Genomic DNA, 21,137 nt, shown 5'->3' with positions numbered 1-21,137 from the left:
ACACGTAAAATCATTTTACATATCATTATTTTAAAATGTTGTAAAATATCTTGATGAACTTTCTCGACCAATTCAGGGATAATAAAAATAAAATAAAACAAGTACGAACAATCCAAACCATTAGACAAAATTCGAAGTCCTAAAAAAACGGTATAGGGATCGAACACCCGACATCCAGGCTAGCGAGCCAGAGTCTTACCCACTTAGCCACCGTGACCCCTTAACAAAATTCAGGCGGTCAGTCGGTCGGTCGGGCGAGTTCTCGACTTAACATGTCGATCACGTTTAGCATTGACGATAGACTATTAGCAATTTACAGAGTACCTAGCATTAGCTAAGCAAGTACAGCCACGAATCTTACAAATTTTGGAACTAAAAAAGTATACGGTCAACCAAAACGTAGTTCGTACAGAAATGCTATTGTTTGTTTAAAGTTTTTATTATCAAAAAGTATAGTATTTCAGAGATGTGTATAAAAAGCACCGTATTTTGTTTTCTAAAGGCAAATATTTATATTACTTCGTTCCCTGTCAATCAAGATTTATGTAAATCTCAAATTTTGCAACATGTGCTTGGTACTCGATTATCATTGAAAGAAAGTATGTTTAGTTGAAAAGACTGGTTAATCACGTATATGAGTATCTCTACACGTGAAATCGTCCGATATATTTCATAAGAAAGAAGAATAATGTCGTGGTTATTTGGAGTCAACAGTGGGCAAAACCCACAACTACCACAGTCGCCCTTTCTACCCCCTCCCCCACCAGATGGAGATGACAAGGGGTCTGGAAAGGGACAAGGTTCCAAAATGGATGCATACCGCTTTGACTCGGCCGCCCTTGAAAGGGCTGCACGCGCCGCAAAGGAATTGGAATCATCAAGTAAGTAAAGGCTAATCATTAACTAGGCTAGATCAAGGTTGTAAATAGTCCGTGTATACTCATCTCTAAAATTTATTTTTCGAATACCATGGGATAATGATATTATGTAAATAAATGAATAGTGAATTTATGCAACTGGTAGTTTTGTTCATAAATGGAGTTAGCTCCCTTTAATTCTAAGGGCCCAAGTCCAAGATGCCGATATCAGATTTTATACTTTTGGATTTTTCAGTTTGGCTAGCCCAAAGATGAAAAAAAAAAAAAAAAAAAAATCAGAGTTGTAATTAATCGATTTCAAAGTTATTGCCCCAGCTGTTATGAGAACGATGTATCTGTACTAGTAGGATGTATCTGTACTAGTAGTCTGCCGGTACAGAAATAATGATCTTTTAAAGAACCGGAAGCTAAATCTCTATTCTTTGGCACCTAGAAATGGACACAAATGGGTCGCAACGCATATAATAATGTAATATGAATGTATATAAACTGATTTACATTCAATCATTTATGTTTTTACTGTTATTTCTAATCAGTTATGTTTGGCAAAATACGCAAATGGCAGTCTTTGACATCTGGCCCAGTCTACTCTAGAAGTATTCTCCTGTAGGATGTGTTTAGCTTCATTCTGGCACGCGATTCGGGTGCCAATTTGAAAAAAAATTGTTTTTGTCTTAAATATTGGATATCAGAAGCCCATCTTTTCCCGTTAAGATAACAACTTCGTTGTTGATTTAAATTGACCAATAAGTCGTGTTTGCAATGTCAAAGACTGGATGATATAGAGTTATAGAGACTTGCCTCCTTTAATGAAAACTAGAAACATGATCTTTTAATTTAGTTCATATATATATAGATCGTGACTTTTTAATTGATATGAAATTCATAATCTTTTTTGCAATTTGAAAAAACAAACACGTTGATATTTTGGTAATTTTGTCTTTTCTTTTTCATAACCAGAACATGCCAAAGATGCATTGGATCTTACAAAGATGCAAGAGCAAACTGCTCAGATGGATCGGCAGAAGCAAATCAAAGTATGTCGATTTCACTATAATAATGTTTCATATGAATTTGAGATATCTTTTGTGGACTACATAATGATAATGTATCTACATGTTGCAAAACCAGATGTTGGGAATAAATAGCTCATAAATCTAAAGACATATATTTTGCCATTGTCTTGTGGATCTATCCTTTGCCCATTAATTGTTAAGACATTTTTACTAAAATATCCCAATATGTAGTCAGATGGCATTATATCGCATTATAATTGTTAAAATATAGCTCCTATATTGGCTAGCATTAGATTACAAATCTTTTGAATGGACAAGCTTTACTTGAGAATATTACGACCCACCTCCTGTAACCGCCACTTGTTAGACAATAAATTATGTAAACAGATCTTTGGATTCAATATATTCTTGCCGATTTCTACCAGGAGAATCCTAATAGATTTCTGCAAACTATTGCTAATACTTCTAATCTCTCTCTTGAAGCCGCTGTGGCTCAGTGATTAAAGGTTGATGGCTTGCTAACCAGGAGGTCTCAGGTTTGATCCTGATGCTTTCTGAGAAAATCCTTCAAGTGCCATTTCCCCATGCCAGTGGTGCAGGACAGTGTCTAGTTGGTCGGATCTGACGAAAAACCGAGGTCCCTTGTACAGATTGGGGTGCGCATAAGAGTTGACCGTAGTGCGGCTGCCACTGTCCAGACACAATGTCCCTCATAGAATACTGTATGCCATAAGCCCGTCTTGATCAGCTCATGTCATTTCATTTCTAATCCTTCTAATGTTTTTCTAAGGAACTGGAAGCTCAAATGGAACAGTTGAAAATTGAGCAGGCTAAAGTATCACAAGAGGAAAGGCGGAAAACACTCAGTGAAGAAACAAAACAGCATCAACAGAGAGCTCAGTATCAAGATCAGTTGGCTCGGAAACGATATGATGATCAGCTAATTCAACAGGTAAGAATTAAATTATACAAAGAATACTCTTGCATTAAGACAGCATTGACTATTATAAAACAAATTAATGTATAGAGCTGTTTTGCCAGATAATTCTGGTAAGCTAGTTTAGAGTTAAATTATACATATTAAACACACAGGGGTTGGGGTGAAACTACACATACTAATGTTGAGAAAACAACAAAGTGCTCTTTTCTTAAATTCTGTTTCAAATTCAAAAAAATCTTAATAAAAGATGGAAGTATTTTATGAAATGTATAACATTTCCTTGTGTGGGATAGGTAGAAAACGGAATATGAAAATACGATTGATAAAAGGGATAGTTGTGGTTGCATTTAGGAAGAGAACTATTCAAGTTCATATATAATGTGTCAGACGAGTATATATATATACTTTTATCAACAAGGGCAGATCCAGGTACACCCAAGAAAAAAACTAGAAAAATATGAGTGCTACAAATGAAAAATAACAGAACCCCAAAATAATGACCTATATACTAAAAATCTGTCAATTGCAAAGGCAAATGGTTGTTTTCTGGTGAGTTTGTAGTATTTTATCATCATCAAGGGCAAACTAATTTGCAGCGCTTTGCCTCGGGTACACAAAATGTGCTCTTTATGAGTCTCAGTCCCCACTCCATCCCCATAAAGTCCTGGATCCATGCTTGATTAGATTATATTGATTTATAGGCAAGGACGAATGAAGAAAATTTACGAAGGCAAGAAGAATCGGTACAAAAACAAGAATCTATGAGAAGAGGTATATATATACATAATTTATTTTTTATGGTTGCTGGGTCATTTTTGATGTTCAAACTTTTTTTATACACTCTCTTTAAGTGTTTTTTGTCAAATTTTTACAGCTCTAAAGTTTTTTTTATATTTTCCCAGGCACAATTGAACATGAAGCTGAACTTCGACATAAAAATGAAATGAGAAGAATTGAGGCCGAGATGTCTGGAAAAGCCAAAGTAGATCGTGAAAATCAAGATTTGATTAAAGAACAAATTCGTCTAAAAGCAGCTGAAAATCGACAAACAGTTTTAGAATCAATTAAGTATGGTAAACTTTATGTAATCATTCAGTTTAAAAGTGGATTTCTTATTCAGTTGTAATTTATGTAAGCAAAGCTTCCAAATCATGGAGGGGGTTGGATGGTCGAATGGTTGGCAAGTGTGTGCTGGATCATAAGGCCTGTCATTGAGTCAACTGGCGTGGTTTCGATTCCCCGGTTGTACGTGACAAGGAGTAGGGTCGCCTGTCCAACCTCATGCGGTTTCCTCCCACTGCAAAAGACCTTACAAGCAAGTGAATTATTGAAATAAAATTGAACCATGTGTTAGTCCCAAAATGACCCAGTTTGTGTCGAGTGGAAGTTAAACCCCATTTCTCTCTCTCTCTCCAAATCATGGTTAGGTTTAATGAGTGTGGTTAAGATCCATCCTAGCCGGTCAAAGATGAATGACCTATTCTTTACTCAAAACTGTGGTATAACTGTACTACCAGATATACCGATTCTAACATGGTACAAGAATAATATACCGTGACATCTTCTTAGAGACAAGAGTTCATATTTCTGTTAATGCATCATTTATGACTGGTACTTTTCAGGACAGCTGGATCTGTTTTAGGAACTGGATTTCAAGCTTTTATAAATGATTGGGATAAAGTTTCAGCATCGGTATGTTGGTATTTCTCTTATCATTTAGTGAAATTGATAAAATATATATTGCATATATCTTCATCGATATGTCCTAGTTCGGACATTGCAATGATTGAGAAATATAATTTTATGACTGGTAAATGAATAAAATTGAACAAGTAAAGATGGGAGACCTTGAAAGTGTTGCACTTTTAGAAGATGTCTGCTAATACTCATGAATTCAAAGGCTGTGAGGTGTTGTTTTAACACTAGGTGAAATGCGCCATGGTTTCAAATAATCTCGATAATTGCTTCGTATTTTTGATTAGTAGTCTGCTAAACCATTTAGCTCAAAGTCTATTTTAAATCTCATTAGAAATTGAGTGTAGCCTGTTTTTAGCAAAAGGTGTCTACACTTCCTTGTACATTAATTGCAGCAAGGTAACCGAATATGTTTACTACCAGTTTTTTTGACAATGTGATTATTTCGTTTTCATCTTGTCAACTTTTGCAGGCTGCTGGTTTAACATTAGTAGCTATTGGCGTATATGCTGCTAAATATGGAACAGGTGTGGCTGCTAGATATGTTGAATCACGATTAGGTAAACCTTCACTTGTACGTGATACATCCAGATTAACAGTTCTAGAAGCTATCAAGCATCCAATAAAGGTAAACATATTATGTTTCTTAATGCAAGTAGGGTTAGTGCATCATGAAAAGTGGTTTAAAAATATGGCTGTTGCAGATAAATGGCCTCTCAGGGGAGGTAACATTTCGGTTTTGTGTCCTAAATTATGGGTAACAAGATATTAGTCACAGAGCGATTAAAAATATATGCCTTTAAGGGATATTGTCAGTTGTTACTGCTGTGTTTAACAATACAATTCACCATGCATACAGTAGCAAAACAGATTGAGAGAGAGAAATGGGGTTTAACATCCACTCAACACCAACTATGTCATTTCGGGACTAACACATGGTTCAGTTTTTTTACAATAATTTGCTTGTGCGTAGGGATCTTTAGCAGTGGGAGGAAACTGGAGGACCCGGAGAAAACCCACAAGGTTGGACAGGCGACCCTATGCCTTGTCATGTACAACCGTGGAATCGAAACAAAGCCAGTTGACTCAGTGACAGACCTTATGATACAGCGCGCACCTACTTACCATTCGGCCATCCAACCCCCCAAAACAGATTGAACTACCACTGCCCTATATATAGTATGTTGAAACAGGTTATTGACAATTGTCTCTACTTTCCATTTACAGCATTACCTTGGTTCATAATTTATTTGTTGATTTTCATTTGTAGACTGTTAAACAATTGTCTACAAAACCTGAAGATGCTTTACAAGGTATCATATTAAAAGTGAGTTTATTTATTATTTATTTCTATATCTCCACAAAAAGGACCTCAATGAGTTTTCAAAACCAATTCCTGCTTGTTAATGATAGTGCCTGATAAAGAAACTAATCCAAGTCGGTTTTAATATTTCAAAATCACGCTCGACTAGAATGTACATAAAAGAACCATAGATGTTGCGAATTTAAAGATGTCCCAGGTTCGAATCCTGTCATGTTACAGAAGGAACATTCAGATATACTCAAATCCTTGTTATTTGGAAATCAAAAAAAGTTGGAGAAATGCTGCTGTCCGTGCAAAATTCTCTTAACCTGCATTGCATATGTAACCATAGAAATATTGTGTGAACGAGATATTCAAGCCCAATCCGTTACATTGCCAATCGAATAAGAATAATGAGAAATGTTGACGTCCAAGCTAAATAGTCCTTCCTAGTATTTTACATGATGACCATAGAAAATAACAATTTGATTTGAAGAATTGCATTGTGTTTATCTTCATCTTTCTTAACTATGATTTCTATTTTCAGCCACAATTAGAAGAGAGATTACGAGACGTTGCTATAGCTACCAGACATACGAGAAAGAACAAAGGTTATTACAGGAATATTTTAATGTATGGTCCACCTGGTACAGGAAAGACTATGTTTGCTAAGGTAAGAATTTTATATGAATGGTTCTGTACTTGTAATATATAACAAACATTGGTATCTTAGTCCAGAGCTTAGACATTGCTGGAAAACTACACAACAGCTTTTTATAATTGAATGATTGTAAGTCTTGTTTGAGAGATACACTTTAATCTTGCAATTCTGAATGTAACTACATCAGATCAAGACAATAATATGTGAGACTGACGTAATCACAGTCACGTAAATGCACCACAGATCAATTCTCTCAAACACAAACAAAATGAAATCAACAGAATATTAATGTTGAAATTTGTGATTTTATGGTGCAGACATGGGGTATAAAATGTGGCTTTTATTAAAAAGCTAGGGTCAGTACAACTGTTACAGTTCTGTGGAAGATGCATTCATATGCCAAGTTGGACTACTTAAAGTGCAGATAAGATGGGGGAAGAAACTTTTTAATGCGTGTAGCCAATGGTTACTATATCCACTTTACGGCAAGTTCACACCAATCTGGTTGAAATTAATTCAGCTATCTTCACTCAAAGTCGTAGAAATAGACCTTGGCAATTATCGAAAACACTCTTAATCCCCTCAGACGCCAGTGACGTCACAGTGACCGAATGCATTCGGAATGTTTATTCCTTAATTACCTATATACAGCCGGCGTGTGTATTCTTTAACGCCTGACTACGGAATAATTTGTTTTGTAATTCATTTTAATTTAAGATCCAATTTAGAGTGCCTACAACTTTTAAACTTTGAAGTCTTGAACTCTTAAACATGCATTATGCAAGAGTTAAATCTGATTATTGCAAGTCTTAATTTAGGCTTCAGATTTTATAGAAATTATAAATTAGATCTTTATTTAAACAACAAGACCAAAATCAACTCTGTAGACCCACGGATGGCTCGGCTAGAGCTCGGATTTAAATAGGATTTTACTAATTGATTAAATCAAATAAGGGATAACCTGATGAAAATACATCAGTTAGATCGAGGCTAAATGATAGAGTGTACTTACGGGGGGCAGTAGTAAAAAAAACATCATACCTCAAGTCGAAAAATATGCACTGGACCTGGGTAGACCACCTACCCATTAAAATCTTGCGTAAAAAAATATGCACCATCATTTTTAAGAAAGACCACCCTAAAATCTTGCGCAATAAAATGTGTTCTTCACAGTTGCTTAATTGACCACCCAAAAATCATGCGCAAGAAAATATGTTCCTCACAGTTGCTTATTAGACCACCCTAAAATCTTGTGCAAGAAAATGTGTTTCTTGAAATATCTCATTTTAGACCAAAAGTATGTGCAATACCTAACTACTAAAAGGCTGAGCAATAGAACAAATGACAAGACGATATGTTATAAATACAGTATTTCTATTGAGTTGATGTTCGACAAAATTATGAGTCTGAATTATTAGCAAAGATAGTCTAAGACTGCCCATATGCAGAGACAGGCTAAAATATATGAACTTAGGCTTGTACCTATTCATTTATTGTGCTTTCCCATATCCACTCAAATCTACTGATCACAGGTTGACCAATTTTGACCAGAGTGTGAAGAAGTAAAAGATTACCAAAATCTCATCTCGGCACGCTGCGGTGTTGTGGGTAAAAAAGATGTTGACCCTCTCCACGCGATGTGTTTATTCTGAGTGGGCTGGCAAACCAAATTGACAGGACAACAGTTGATCAAATCACGGGATAACACTTGAATGAAATGATAAGGCTTTGAAATATTAATGAATATTTATGTAAATAAACATATACAAGAAACAGGAGTTACAGTACTAACATAAATAAGTTGACAGTTTTCTTTGTTGACAGTTCTAATTCAATAATTAGAGGTCACGAGTCACGGAATTCACAGTTCACAGAGTTCATGGTTCACAGAGTTCACGGTTCACAGAGTTCACGGTTCAGAGTTCACGATGTCTATGGAGATCCGCCATGTTAGAAAGCATGGGTTTTCATGAAATTAAAGTTCACTTTCCCGGAGGAATTATAAAGTTAATCACAGTCCTCACCTTATGATACAAAGTTCACCATTCACTTAAGTATCACACTTGTCCTAAAAACATAGTTACCCAACACCACCTCCGAGACAGGGAAAAAAACAGTATCGACACGGCATTGTAAATTGTAACATGCTTACGGGTGAATCTTGCGTTTTGATTGGTGGATTAGACTCTGTCGATTGGACAATATATAACACCCCCTGTTTTAGCAAGGCGAATAACTGCGTATATACATATTACAGTGTACTTTTTTTTCATTTTGTGCTCAGTCATCTTCCTCAACTCAAATCTATATTGACTAATATCTTCAAGAAATTCTGCTCAATTGACCATCACACTTTTTTCAAACTTCATCCAAACACATCTCTGAAATATATAAAACAGAAGAAAATCAGTCATATACAGGCATCATAAATTATTCGTAACTAAGCAGTGTGGACAATTTTTTTTTTTTTTTTTTGCACTCTGCAGTGTTTACTTTAAAGTGGACAATTTAAATCAAAGTTTGCCCAAATTCTGAATAACATGATCAGCCTGATAATGAGTCATTAGTCTCAAGAAATTGTTTGAAAATATAGTCACTAGGGGAGGTGAAATAGCAGCTGATTTGGGCCTAGGATAACAGGAAATTATGCTAAAATTGACAATGACAATGATTGACAACACGTCAGAACGATATACATGCAACCACTTGAATCCTAGGCATCACATAGTTTTATAGGGTATTCTGAGGGGTGTATGCAAGAACTGCTCTTCTCTGAGCAAGAACTAGCATTAAAATGGTGTTGACGGTCTGCAAATAAAATAATAAAGGCTAAAAACTCACCCATGTTAAAGTTATCAAAACTTCGAAAGTGTAGCCATCATTGTTGCCGGTTGTTGCCAAGAGTTATCCCTGTGTAGTCTCGGTTAACAGGCCGTAAATAATTCATTCACGACTGGCACTACCGGTCAAAAAGGCCACACTATGGCTAATTTACTAATCTTTTTTAAAATCTTCAAACGTTAAAAATATTTTATTTGAAATATTCGAATAGCATTTTCTTTCATAATTTATTTACCAGCGACCCAAGACTCAAGCATTTTAATTTTGAATACGGTCTAAAATACGATTTTATTTTGATGGAGTTGTTATTGATATGAACTGAAACACTTTGTATCCTGTTTCATGCAATTTTCTTTCAGAACTCTGTTAGACCACCCAATTTTCTTACCCGGAAATGCTTTTTTTTTCTTTCAGAACTCTGTTAGACCACCCAATTTTCTTACCCGGAAATGCTTTTTTTTTCTTTCAGAACTCTGTTAGACCACCCAATTTTCTTACCCGGAAATGCTTTTTTTCTTGCAGAACTCAGTTAGACCACCCAATTTTCTTACCCGGAAATGCACTTTTTTTGGCTGGCAGACACCCCCCCACCCCCCCCAGTTGCTGTTTGCATTTTTTTTTACAGTTGCCCCCTGGTACTTAGCGAGGCCACTGTAAAGCGTTTCGGTATGCCATTGAAAACTTTACTTGATAATCGAGATATGTAGGTGGAGTTAACGCCTGTCAATCAAACGGTCAGCGAAGGTGAAGACACAATTCGCTACCATTTCTAGGCAAATATTACAACGATGATAACTATGTTCAGAATAAAGTAATTTGACTGAATATTTCAATATATTCTTCTTTCATCATCTACTTTTGAACTGTTATAGCAAGAATGGCCAACTCTCTATAAAAATCTTCCATAATGTATCTTTAATTATTTTTTTTAAAATATGGAACTTATTGGACGAACACTTTTAATATGTAAATAATATACGGGTCCAGCAATGTGGTTTTTACTGCGAGCACTTCGCTTTTCAACATAAAGTGTAGTGTCGTTAATATCTGTCATTAATTAATCAATCCCACTATAAAAGTTATACAGGCATGGGTCATAAATTAATTTACACGTTGGTGTTAGCAGTGAGTGTTAGTGGGATTAAGAATGTTGATTAGGTAATTATCTTTTTTTACGCCGGCCAGATCAAAGACATCATTCTAAGCGGAACGTGTGCGTAATACCTCACGAACGAACTAATGGTAGAATCGTACACACACTCACATTAATTGTATAAAATAATTAAGTTTTACTCATCAGTTGTTTATAATTACTATTTACCCAATAATTATTGCTCACCGGTGTTTTTGTAATCAAGTAGCCTTGTATTATTTGTTGATTGGCGTTTAAACAACATTTAATTGATGGATGGATCAACGTTTTTGATACGATAAGGTTATAATGTCTAAAATCGTTTATCTTCTTTATAATAAAAGTATTTTACAATTGCATTGACAGTTTAATCACTCACCAAACGGCACCAGGAACTCCACGTATGATCCCGTGCAATTTTCGCGCCGAAGTTTTACATCATTTACTACACCCATAGTACATGGAACGGTACATGGTAATAAGGTTCCCAGCGTTGATTGGCAGAGAAATGAGTGCGATCTATTGTACATGTTATGCATAGTCATTGGAAAATTCCATATTCACTGTAAATTTCAAATGGAATTATGATAAAAGTTGTTCTTTATGTATAGAAATGGTTATTATTATTATATATAGCTAATAATGAATATATCGACAAATGACTGGCACCATTTTTATTTCTGTACTTAAGTTTGGGATATCGAGTATTACTGGGTTATCCAAATTACCGGTAAATGCGCTAATTTCTTGAGTTGTCTTCATTTGACACGTGGCCTATTTAAACAAAGGCAGCTTAAATTGATCTAAGGCATGATACAGCATTTTAAATTCACTCTAAAATATTCCGAACACAAATGTCTAATCTATACCAATGAAAGACGATAATTCGGTGATTATGATTAGGCCAGTCATGTGGTAATTGGACCGTCAATAGACGCTTGTCAACTTGTTGTGTGTATTGATAGTGCTATATTGTACAGACAGTGAGATATTGTATAGATAATGTATATCCTATGTGTAGTGCCTGTGACGTCACCAGCCAATCAACCGGATTAAGGTCGTAATTGAAAAATCGAAAAGCGTTTTGGCGTGTCGGACACTTAAACGTTAACAGCCGACTGAATTTTAACCAGATTGGTGTGAACTTGTCGTAAAGTTGATATAGTAACCATGGGCTATACTTACATTAGATTTTTGCTCTTTCGTGGTCAGACCAACTTTAGTTTAGTGGGTATTCAACCCTATCTTTTTATCTATTTCTAGGACTTGTAACTTTTTTGCAAGATCATTCCATCATTTTTTGGCACAGATCTCTACCTATTATCTTTTTAAAAATCAAAAAAAAGAATAGAAATCTGAACCTGACTTTACACGACAAAATGGAAGTCTTGCTCATATTCAGATTAGTCGAATCTAATTGGCTATAATTTATCTTTTATTTCAACCATATAAAGCAATTAATATGCAGAAATTTTGACTTTTTAACAGAGTTTAGCCAGGCACTCAGGAATGGATTATGCGATAATGACTGGTGGTGACGTAGCTCCAATGGGAAAAGAAGGGGTAACAGCCATGCATAAAGTTTTTGATTGGGCTCAGACAAGTAGGAGAGGGTAAGTAAATTATATAATAAAACATTTCCCTGTGAATTTTGAGCTCTTAATTTAGAGGGGTCTGATCTTTTTGAATTGGTTCAAAATATAATTTGAGGTTCATCTGATGTGTTATTTTGAAGAATGCAATCAACAGTTTTAATTTTGTCCCAAATTAAAGCAGTCTAGTTCTTTTTAAAAGAAAATATTGGTGTCAGTCATTATCACATATGTGATAGAGCTAATTAAACACGTTCCAAATATAATTTTAACACAGAGATCATTGCTACGACAGCTGAGTAATACAGGTTTCCTGAATTGGAAGTGACAAACGCCAAAGGAAAACACGAGGCATCCCTCTATATAACTGACTGAAGTGACGAGTGATAACAGATACATGGGGAAATTTCTGATCACTAATAATTCCTTCCAAGACCAAAAGTTGTTGGATGAGACCGTGAGAGGATATCTGACAATTCATAAAAAGAATTGACTGCCACTAGATAAGAGAACACAAAAGAAAAACAGAAAAAGTCCGTGCATTACCATGTTTTTATAAGGTATAGAATGAATAAACAAGGGAATGTACGGACTATTTCTATTTTTCTTGTGTTCTCTTATCTAATGACATTCAATTACTTTATTAAATTGTCAGGTATCCTCTTACAGTCCCGTATAATAACTTTTGGTCTTCGAAGGAATTATTAGTGAGCAGAAATTCGGCCGTGTATCTGTTATCACTCGTCACAATAGTCAGTTATATAGAGGCATGACTCGTGTTTTCCTTTGGCGTTCGTCACTTCCGATTCAGGAAATCTGTATTATTCAGCTATCGTAGCAACGATCTCTGTGTTAAAATTATATTTGGAATGGGGATCTTGGTGGCTAAGTGGGTAAGGCGCTGGCTCGCTAGCCTGGAGGTCGGGTGTTCGATCCCTGCATTGGCCGAGAAAGTTCATCCCGATTTTCCGGCGTGGTTCCCCCTTGTCAGTGATGCAGGACGGGGGGCCTGACAAGGACAGCTGTCTAGTCATTCGGATGAGACGAAAAACCGAGGTCCCGTGTACACATTGGCGTGCACGTAAAAGATCCCTTGACAGTTGGAATTCGATATAAGAGTAGGCCGTAGTGCCGCTGTCCGGGCAAAATTTCCCTCATAGCACACTGTATGGCGTATGCCCGTCTTTATTAGCCCAGTTCGGAGCAAAACAGTAGGACGTTAAACCCCATTTCATTTCATTTCATTTCATTTATATTTGGAATGTGTTCTATCACATGTGATAATGACTAGCACCAATATTGTCCTTTAATGAACTAAATAGGATCAGTATAAAAATTATCATAAATTTATTTCTTTATTAGAATTTCCTGACACTTACTAATATATCTTGATTAGGAAAATCTCATAACTATTCTTTGGTCTGATACTTTTCACTTCTTGTTTCAGCGTTTTACTGTTTGTTGATGAAGCAGATGCATTTCTTAGAAAAAGAAGTACAGTAAGTAATGCAGTTTTAATTTGGGTGCTAAAACCAGTTGATTTGGGTGATTAAAAAAAATGGACTTGTACCAATTGTCTTTTGTTTCTGAATTGGGGAGATGGGTGTGTTGAGTGGATCAACAGATCTGTTATTATCCAGCGCTGAACGAAGTTAGGGAGGGATATTGAAATGGGGTCCATCCGTCAGTCCCGATTTGGTTTCTGGAGCATTTCTCATAAACCGTTCAAGATATCTTTCTGAAACTTAGTACACACACCAACCTGTTACTATAGTTGTGCCTTTTGCTATTTAGGAATTTCTGGGATTTATTTTGTTTTGTGTTTCCATGGAAACAAAGTTGACATAGTTTTTGGTGTACAATTTTGTTTCCTGAGTATTTCTAAAAAAAACCATTCAAGATATCTTCATGAAACTTTGTACAAACATTAACCTACATGTATTATAGCAGATGTGTCTATTGCTATTTAGGAATTTCTGGGATTAGTATTTTTTGTGTTTCCATGGAAACAAATTTGTATTTAGATTGGTGTACAATTTGTTTCCGGACCATATCTCATAAATATTCAAGATATCTTCATGAAACTTTGTAAAAAAAATTAACCTATTATATACTCAGCCAATTTAAAAACTTGATACTCAGGATTTTGGGGACTAGATTTTTAATATTTGGTTCAAGGCAACTATTTTAGTGTTATGTTGTGCACAGACGACCTTGACATCAACAGAAAGCAAGAATACGTCTTGCAGAAAGTCCTTGACATTGATAACGTTCATGATGTCACAGTACCCCCCAAAATGAAATTCACAGACTTGGAGAACAATCGGAATAAAGTGTTTAGTAACGGTTGTGGCCTCCTCTAGCGTCTCGTACTGCCACACGTCTTCTCATGGATCTCAGAACATTAGTAAACACTACCCGAGGAAGACGTTGCCACTGCTCAGCAAGAGCATGTTGAAGGTCCTGCAACGTCAGTGGTGGATTCACTTGCTGACGAACACGGCGACCCAGTTCGTCCCAGATGTGTTCAATAGGATTAAGGTCGGGGCTAAGCGACGGCCAATCCAGGACTTGGACACCGCCATTTCTTAAAAAATTCTGGGTAGCAATTGCTGTATGGGGTCGAGCATTGTCTTGTTGAAACGTTAGTCCAGGCCCATGTCCCTGCATAAACGAAAGAAGAACAGGTTGCAAAATCTGATCCCTGTACTGGACAGCATTTAAGTTCCCTTGGACAACAACAGGAGGAGAACGTCCATGTGCACAAAAAGAACCCCAAACCATAACGCTGCCGCCACCAAATCGGTCAACTTCTCTGACGCATACTTGAGCGTAACGTTCACCTCGTCTGCGGTACACTCGGACCCTGCCATCGGCAAATCTCAAAGTGAATCGAGATTCGTCACTAAAGACAACCAAATTCCACTGTCTTTGAGTAAATCTTATGTGTCTTGTGGCCCACACAAGTCGGTTACGGCGATGAAGAGGTGTCAATATTGGTCCATTATAGGGCCTCCGAGCTCGAAGACCAGCAGCCTGCAAGCGATTTTGAACAGTTTGTGCAGTTACCCTTCAACCAAACATCTCTACTTGTGGAGGTTGTAGTGACAATTTTGTTTCTAAGATGACGTAATCGTATTGCTTGATCTTCCTGGAGTGACGTCACACGTGGTGCTCCGGCCTTTGGGCAGTCGGCAATAGTTCCAGTTTGAAGCACTCTCATTCTAAGATTAATTATTGTCTGGCGTGAACAATTAAAGGCTCTTGCAACAGTGACCACAGACTGACCAGCATAGAGCCTACCTATAGCACGTAGACATTCTACATTTGGAAGGCGCGGCATTTTCTAACAAAGATGAAAATAACAATTTTAATTTGTTTTTCCAGTTCAAGTTACGCGTGCGTGTTCAGTTTAAGCAAACTTGCATCGATTGACCTCACGAGTTTGTGTTTGCACGTGTTTTTCAGGTTTTTCATCTTTATATGCTCAAAAGTCACGTGATCCATGTGACTTTACAATTTTATGAAATGAAAGGCTTCTTACTACTTACTATCGTTAGAAACACTTTAAAATTTATTTGACTTACCAGAAAAAAAAATTTGTTGAAATTCATCAGTGTCAAGTTTTTAATTTGGCGGAGTATAGTATTTGTGCCTTTTGCTAATATGGAATTTCTGGGATTTAATGATTTGACTTAGTTTTCGCTGTCCAATTTTGTTTCCGGAGTATTTCTCATAAACCGTTCAAAATATCTTTTTGAAAATTTGCACACACATCATCATATTACAGTAATTGTGCCTTTTGCTAATTAGAAATTTGTCTGATTTGATAATTTTTTTGTTTCCATCGAAACAAAATGCTCTTTTAAATGATTTTTGAAATTTTACTACACATTTGAATTAGTTTTTGGTATATAATTATTATTCTAGAGCATATCTCAAAAACTGTTCAAGATACCTTTATAACACTTTTACATTCATCAACCTTTTATTTTATTTTCTGATGACCATTCTTCCGTCCCGATTTCATTTCTAGTGCATATTTCATTATCCGTTCAAGAAATCTTTTTGAAATTTTTGCACAAACATCAAACTATTATAGTATTTTATTTTCTGATGTATAAGCTTAATGTTCAACATACAGCAACTGATTGAGGTAGGCAAAGGTCGTTGTGCAAACTTTACAGGGAGTAGCGACTGAGCCTTGCCGAGTTACTGTGATCAGTGTATAAATCTTGTGACTAGTTCCATTGATATTCCAAGAGGTTGTTTTTCCTTATGCCTTCCAAACAAGTGCAAGGGCGCGGGTTGGTGACGACTAGTCATCTTGTCTAATCTTCAATTCGACTTTTATGTGTCAAGGTTGTTCTTATGGGTTCTCCCCCTCACTTCTTTTCCATCTCTGCACACAGAAGTGAAATATGGAAATAGAAATATATAGCTACACCCATGATAACCTGAGTGACCTTTCAACCCTAATACCCTCTCCCTTATCTCACAATACACCATTTCATTGAATGAACCATGAAAATTGGATTTGTTTTCAGGAAGTTATAAGTGAAGATATGAGAGCTACTTTGAATGCCTTTTTATATAGAACTGGTGAACAATCTAAAAAGTAAGTACATATGGTTGACGTCTAGAGTAGAAGGAAGGTGGTGTGTGTCAAGTCTTGCGAATGTGGGTTAAATTCTAGAATGGTCATGTTTGTTTTCTGGTATCCTCTCACTTCTAATTGTCGTACATTGTGAAAAGTTTAGGTATATTCAGGAGAATGATAGTGGAATGTCAAGTTGAAGGTTTATAAAGAAGAATATAATAGATTGTAAAATTGATATATATGAAGGATAGTAGAATGTTATTTTGAGGTATATAAAATAAACTATATATAAAACTATTACTTTGTATTTCAGATTTATGTTAGTATTAGCTAGTAATCAGCCAGAACAATTTGATTGGGCTATAAATGATAGGTTAGATGAAATGGTAGAATTTGATGTGCCGAGTCTAGAAGAAAGAGAGAGAATGTGTCGACACTATTTCCATGAATATGTGTTAAAACCAGCTACAGAAGGAACAAGGTAGTATAACACTGTTCTATATGATTTAATGTTGTACAAAATCCTAAACAATTTAAAAATATCCAAGCGACAAACTTGATAAGACTGTAAAGTATGATGGTTTAATCCAGGATGTGTTTTGGGCTACAGCCCTTCATCAACTTGTACAAAATAAATAATTCCTCTTAGGGGGTATCTATAGACAAAAGATTTTTTAGTGCGCATGCGCTGTTAGAGGGATTCTTCCACCCTTCTACCACTTTATTAAGTGAAAGGTTTATTTGTCACTACCTTGGAATTTTATTTAATATTGTAGTTGTCACATGTTGTAATTATCATTGATTGAATTGAGTTATCCTTCAGATGTGGACATTAGCTTGTCATTTTCATAGTAATTTGACCAATATACTTTTTAGTAAGACTACTTCTTATTGATCACGGTCAGAAACTATATTTTCCGTTTGTTCTGTCATATTGCACCTTTAAGGTCAATAGTGTAGGTATGTCTTGTGCAAGTGTTGTGATTACATGGCCTTCATTGTTAATTTGTTTGCCGGTTTAAAATACTGTTTTTATACGCCCACGTGGTCGTATTTTGTCGTCGCCCCCCGTCCGTCTGTTTGTCCGGCGTCCACAAGCAGGACGGGGGGGCGACAACAAAATACGACCAATATTAACCGATTGACTTTAAATTTATACACAGTGTTTAAGGTCATGAGACAATAAATCCTATTGATTTCTGATAATTACTGCCAAAGTTATGGCCCTTGATCACTTTGAAAATCTTGTGACGCTCTGGAGGCTAAAGTTATCATCCGATTGACTTCAGATTGATACACAGAGTCTAAGGTCTTGAGATGAACAAGTATATTGATTTTCAATCAAGCTAAATCCATGATATTAAATGTTTTGTATAACTTTTTAAAAAACAAACAAATTCTAATGATTTTCTGATAATTAGTTAATGAGTTGTTACTCTTAATCAGATTTAAGTGTATTATGAATGTTTCATTACCGAAAAAAGTAAAAACATGCAACGATTTAGCTGCTGTGGGCATATGTTTCGTTGCCTGGCAACCTGTCTTTTATTGAATAATGAAATTTTAATTTAAAAAATTGATTTTTTTGTTTACAGAAGATTAAAGGTGGAACAGTTTGATTATGGTGTTAAATGTGCAGAGATTGCTAAGAAAACATCAGGTCTATCTGGCAGAGAAATAGCTAAGTTAGGTGTTGCCTGGCAGGTAAGTTTACCATTATATATATAATACAAAGTGGTTTATTGAATTGATGAATCTATTTAAACTGGAATGTAGCAACAAGAAAGATAAAGATCTGATGGTACTGCAGTTGAGCGACTTGGCACAAGGCTCTCAACCATGTCTTGGGTTTGAATTGTGTCGTAGGCCAAAATTAACCTTAGGGTTTTTGAACCCTGGTCCCCCCACCCCCATCACGGATAGCAACTATACAGGGCTGTCATTGAAATTGTCTAGTCATTCAGATGGCACGAAAAACCAAGATCCAAGCCAGTAAAAGAACCAGGGCAGAAAAGTAACCTGAAATGCAGCTTTCCAGGCACAATTCTCCCCCTTACATTGTCCATATAACTACTGAAATCAAAATGATAATATGTTAAAGGAGGTAAGTCTCTAATATCATCCACTATCTTCGACATTGCAAACACGATTTACTGGCCAATTTAAATCAACATTGATGTGATCCTACCGTGACAAGATGGGTTTCTGATATCCAATATTTAAGACAAAATGAAAATTTAGAAATTGGCGCACGAATCGCATGCCAGAGTGCTTTCGAGTGCCATTTGTAATGAAGCGACTCAATAAACGAGGCTAAACATACCCCACGGGAGAGTACCACCGGTGTAGACTGGAATAACCAGAAACCAAAGACTGCTATTCAATTTGGACTCTTCGCGTATTTACAGTAAAATTACAAATGATTTAATGTAAATCAGTTTATATACATTCATATATTATTATATATGTTGCAACCCTAGGTGTCAAAGAATAGGGATTTAGCTCCTTTAAGTCTCAAAATGACCAAAGAATTGTGTTGACAAGATGTTAAACCCCATTCCTTTACTTTGATTTTCTTTGTAAAATGTTTAATACCTTTATCTTTATTCAGGCCAAAGCATACGCTTCAGAAGATGGTGTACTAACACAGAAAATGATTGACGCCATTGTAGCTGATGCTGTAGCTCAACACACAAAGAAAGTCAATTGGCAGAAGGAACAGGAGCTACGTAACCCTGGGGCACCAGAATATATTTCAGTTAAAGACGCTGCTTCATTTTCTAGACATGATTCACCGAAAACCAAATCTTGATGGAAGACATAGGTCATAGGTTATTCTACTTCGTTACGTAAATATTCATCGTCCCATTTAAGGAAGTCATTGTAATATATCTCACGGATGATTGAATCATCTTGTAAAAATGACTGTGACGGCATTTAATATATATATTAACTGTTTTAGTGTATCAAGGACCAATCTATAGTGGTTTTAGAGAGTATGTTGTTATTAACCAATGAGAGTATTTGTTTGTTAATTTGTGGCGTTGATAGTGAAAGACTGTTTTGTGTTTAGATAGAACTATTCAAATTAATCAGTGAAGTATAATCTTAATCAAATAATTCAATCAGTTTAAACAAACCAGTTTGTGGCTGGACAGTAGTTTCAATTGGCATAAAATTCTAGGTCTGTTTCAATAAACAATTCACAGATATCGAATCCAGGCACTTTTTGCGTAACCGTCAGTTGGTTTGAAATAAATGTGATTTGATACGTTTTTCACTTTGAGACTAATGTTGGCTTTATATAAACTGTAACTCTTCAAATTTTAGGAAGAAAATGACATTTTTGAGATATATGATCATTATATGGGGACATATAAAGTTAAAAATTTTGCTGATGTATAGAAAGAATATTGACATCACATGGAGATATCAAAAAGAGGCTCCCCACCATTTGTTGTGTATTAACATCATCTTACAAGAGTCAGCAAATATAAAACAACCCATTATGTGATGCTAATTGATACACTACTTATAAACCATGTAGAAATTTAGGTATATATAAAACAAACTGTCATGGATCTTTTAACTAACTGCTATGGATCATTTAATTAAAGTCAATGCAGATCCAAGTTTATATGGGATAAACAAAATGCTATGGATCATTTAATTATAATCTTTGTAGTAAAAGTCTCCATGATACATCATTTGTAGGGTCGTAAAAGGAAATTTGTGTAGTGGAGAAAGCTGTGAGGTTAAATTCCATATAAGCAACAATCTTTTACTAAATATATTCTAATTATTATACCATGTTGGCATATGGAACATTATGTATTTAGGAGATTTCAGTCTTCCACTTCTTAGATACTCTCTGTAGAACAAATTGAACTTATTAAAGCCCGGAACACACCCAAGGTTATTTTCGATCTCCAGCATATAATCATTGTGCCCCAACATTTGCTGACAACAAGAGGTGGTTTTTATAAGGTGAAAACATTTCTTGCCATTGGCTGATAATCATCCATAATGGAAAATTGATAGGGTGTGTCATGCATCTTTTGCCTAACACTAACAGCTCTTTGCCACCAACAAATAGGTCCGTTGGCTACAAATAATCATTCTGGGTGTGTACAGGCCTTTAAAGGAGTACAAGTAATTATATGGTATAATGATCAAAGATACACATGATTTATAAGATGTGTATAATTATAGTGGAGTGATGTGTTGAAGTAAAAATGAATAAATTATAAAATCAAATATGATATTCAAGAGTAAATCTTGTTTTTTATTTATTCAAAGCTGAATAACTTTTAATGGCCAGAAATATAAATACAAGCGTAATATCATCAATGTGAAGCCAGAAAACTTATAATTATTGTACTGTGCCAAAGAAAGTTAGGAAGGTGTATTCAGTGTGGGATTTACTAATAGGCTTGACAGGCTGAAGCCAGGGGGGCGGGGGCAGCCGAATGGTTAGTG

The 21,137-nt window shown here is 35.7% G+C and overlaps 1 protein-coding gene across 2 annotated transcripts; it reads left to right on the top strand.

Moving 5' to 3' along the window:
* The first annotated feature begins 621 nt into the window (after positions 1 to 621).
* Positions 622 to 20,920, top strand: LOC126827493 (ATPase family AAA domain-containing protein 3-A). Of its 2 annotated transcripts, none has more exons than XM_050556882.2 (15): positions 622 to 881; positions 1,839 to 1,915; positions 2,685 to 2,846; positions 3,536 to 3,605; positions 3,737 to 3,902; positions 4,457 to 4,526; positions 5,002 to 5,157; positions 5,800 to 5,856; positions 6,380 to 6,505; positions 11,955 to 12,079; positions 13,506 to 13,557; positions 16,606 to 16,676; positions 16,972 to 17,139; positions 18,254 to 18,362; positions 19,270 to 20,920. In XM_050556882.2, the coding sequence occupies exons 1-15, from the start codon at positions 689 to 691 to the stop codon at positions 19,468 to 19,470; spliced, it is 1,803 nt and encodes a 600-aa protein (XP_050412839.2). In that variant the 5' UTR covers positions 622 to 688; the 3' UTR covers positions 19,471 to 20,920. The 2 variants fall into 2 exon arrangements, with proteins under 2 accessions (XP_050412839.2, XP_050412840.1); XM_050556883.2 differs by lacking the exon at positions 622 to 881 and adding an exon at positions 1,280 to 1,347.
* The last annotated feature ends 217 nt before the right edge of the window (positions 20,921 to 21,137 follow it).

The sequence above is a fragment of the Patella vulgata genome, chromosome 7 (genome assembly GCF_932274485.2).
Source record: "Patella vulgata chromosome 7, xgPatVulg1.2, whole genome shotgun sequence".
In the NCBI taxonomy this organism is placed as follows: domain Eukaryota; kingdom Metazoa; phylum Mollusca; class Gastropoda; family Patellidae; genus Patella; species Patella vulgata.
This window is presented reverse-complemented; position numbering and strand designations above follow the sequence as displayed.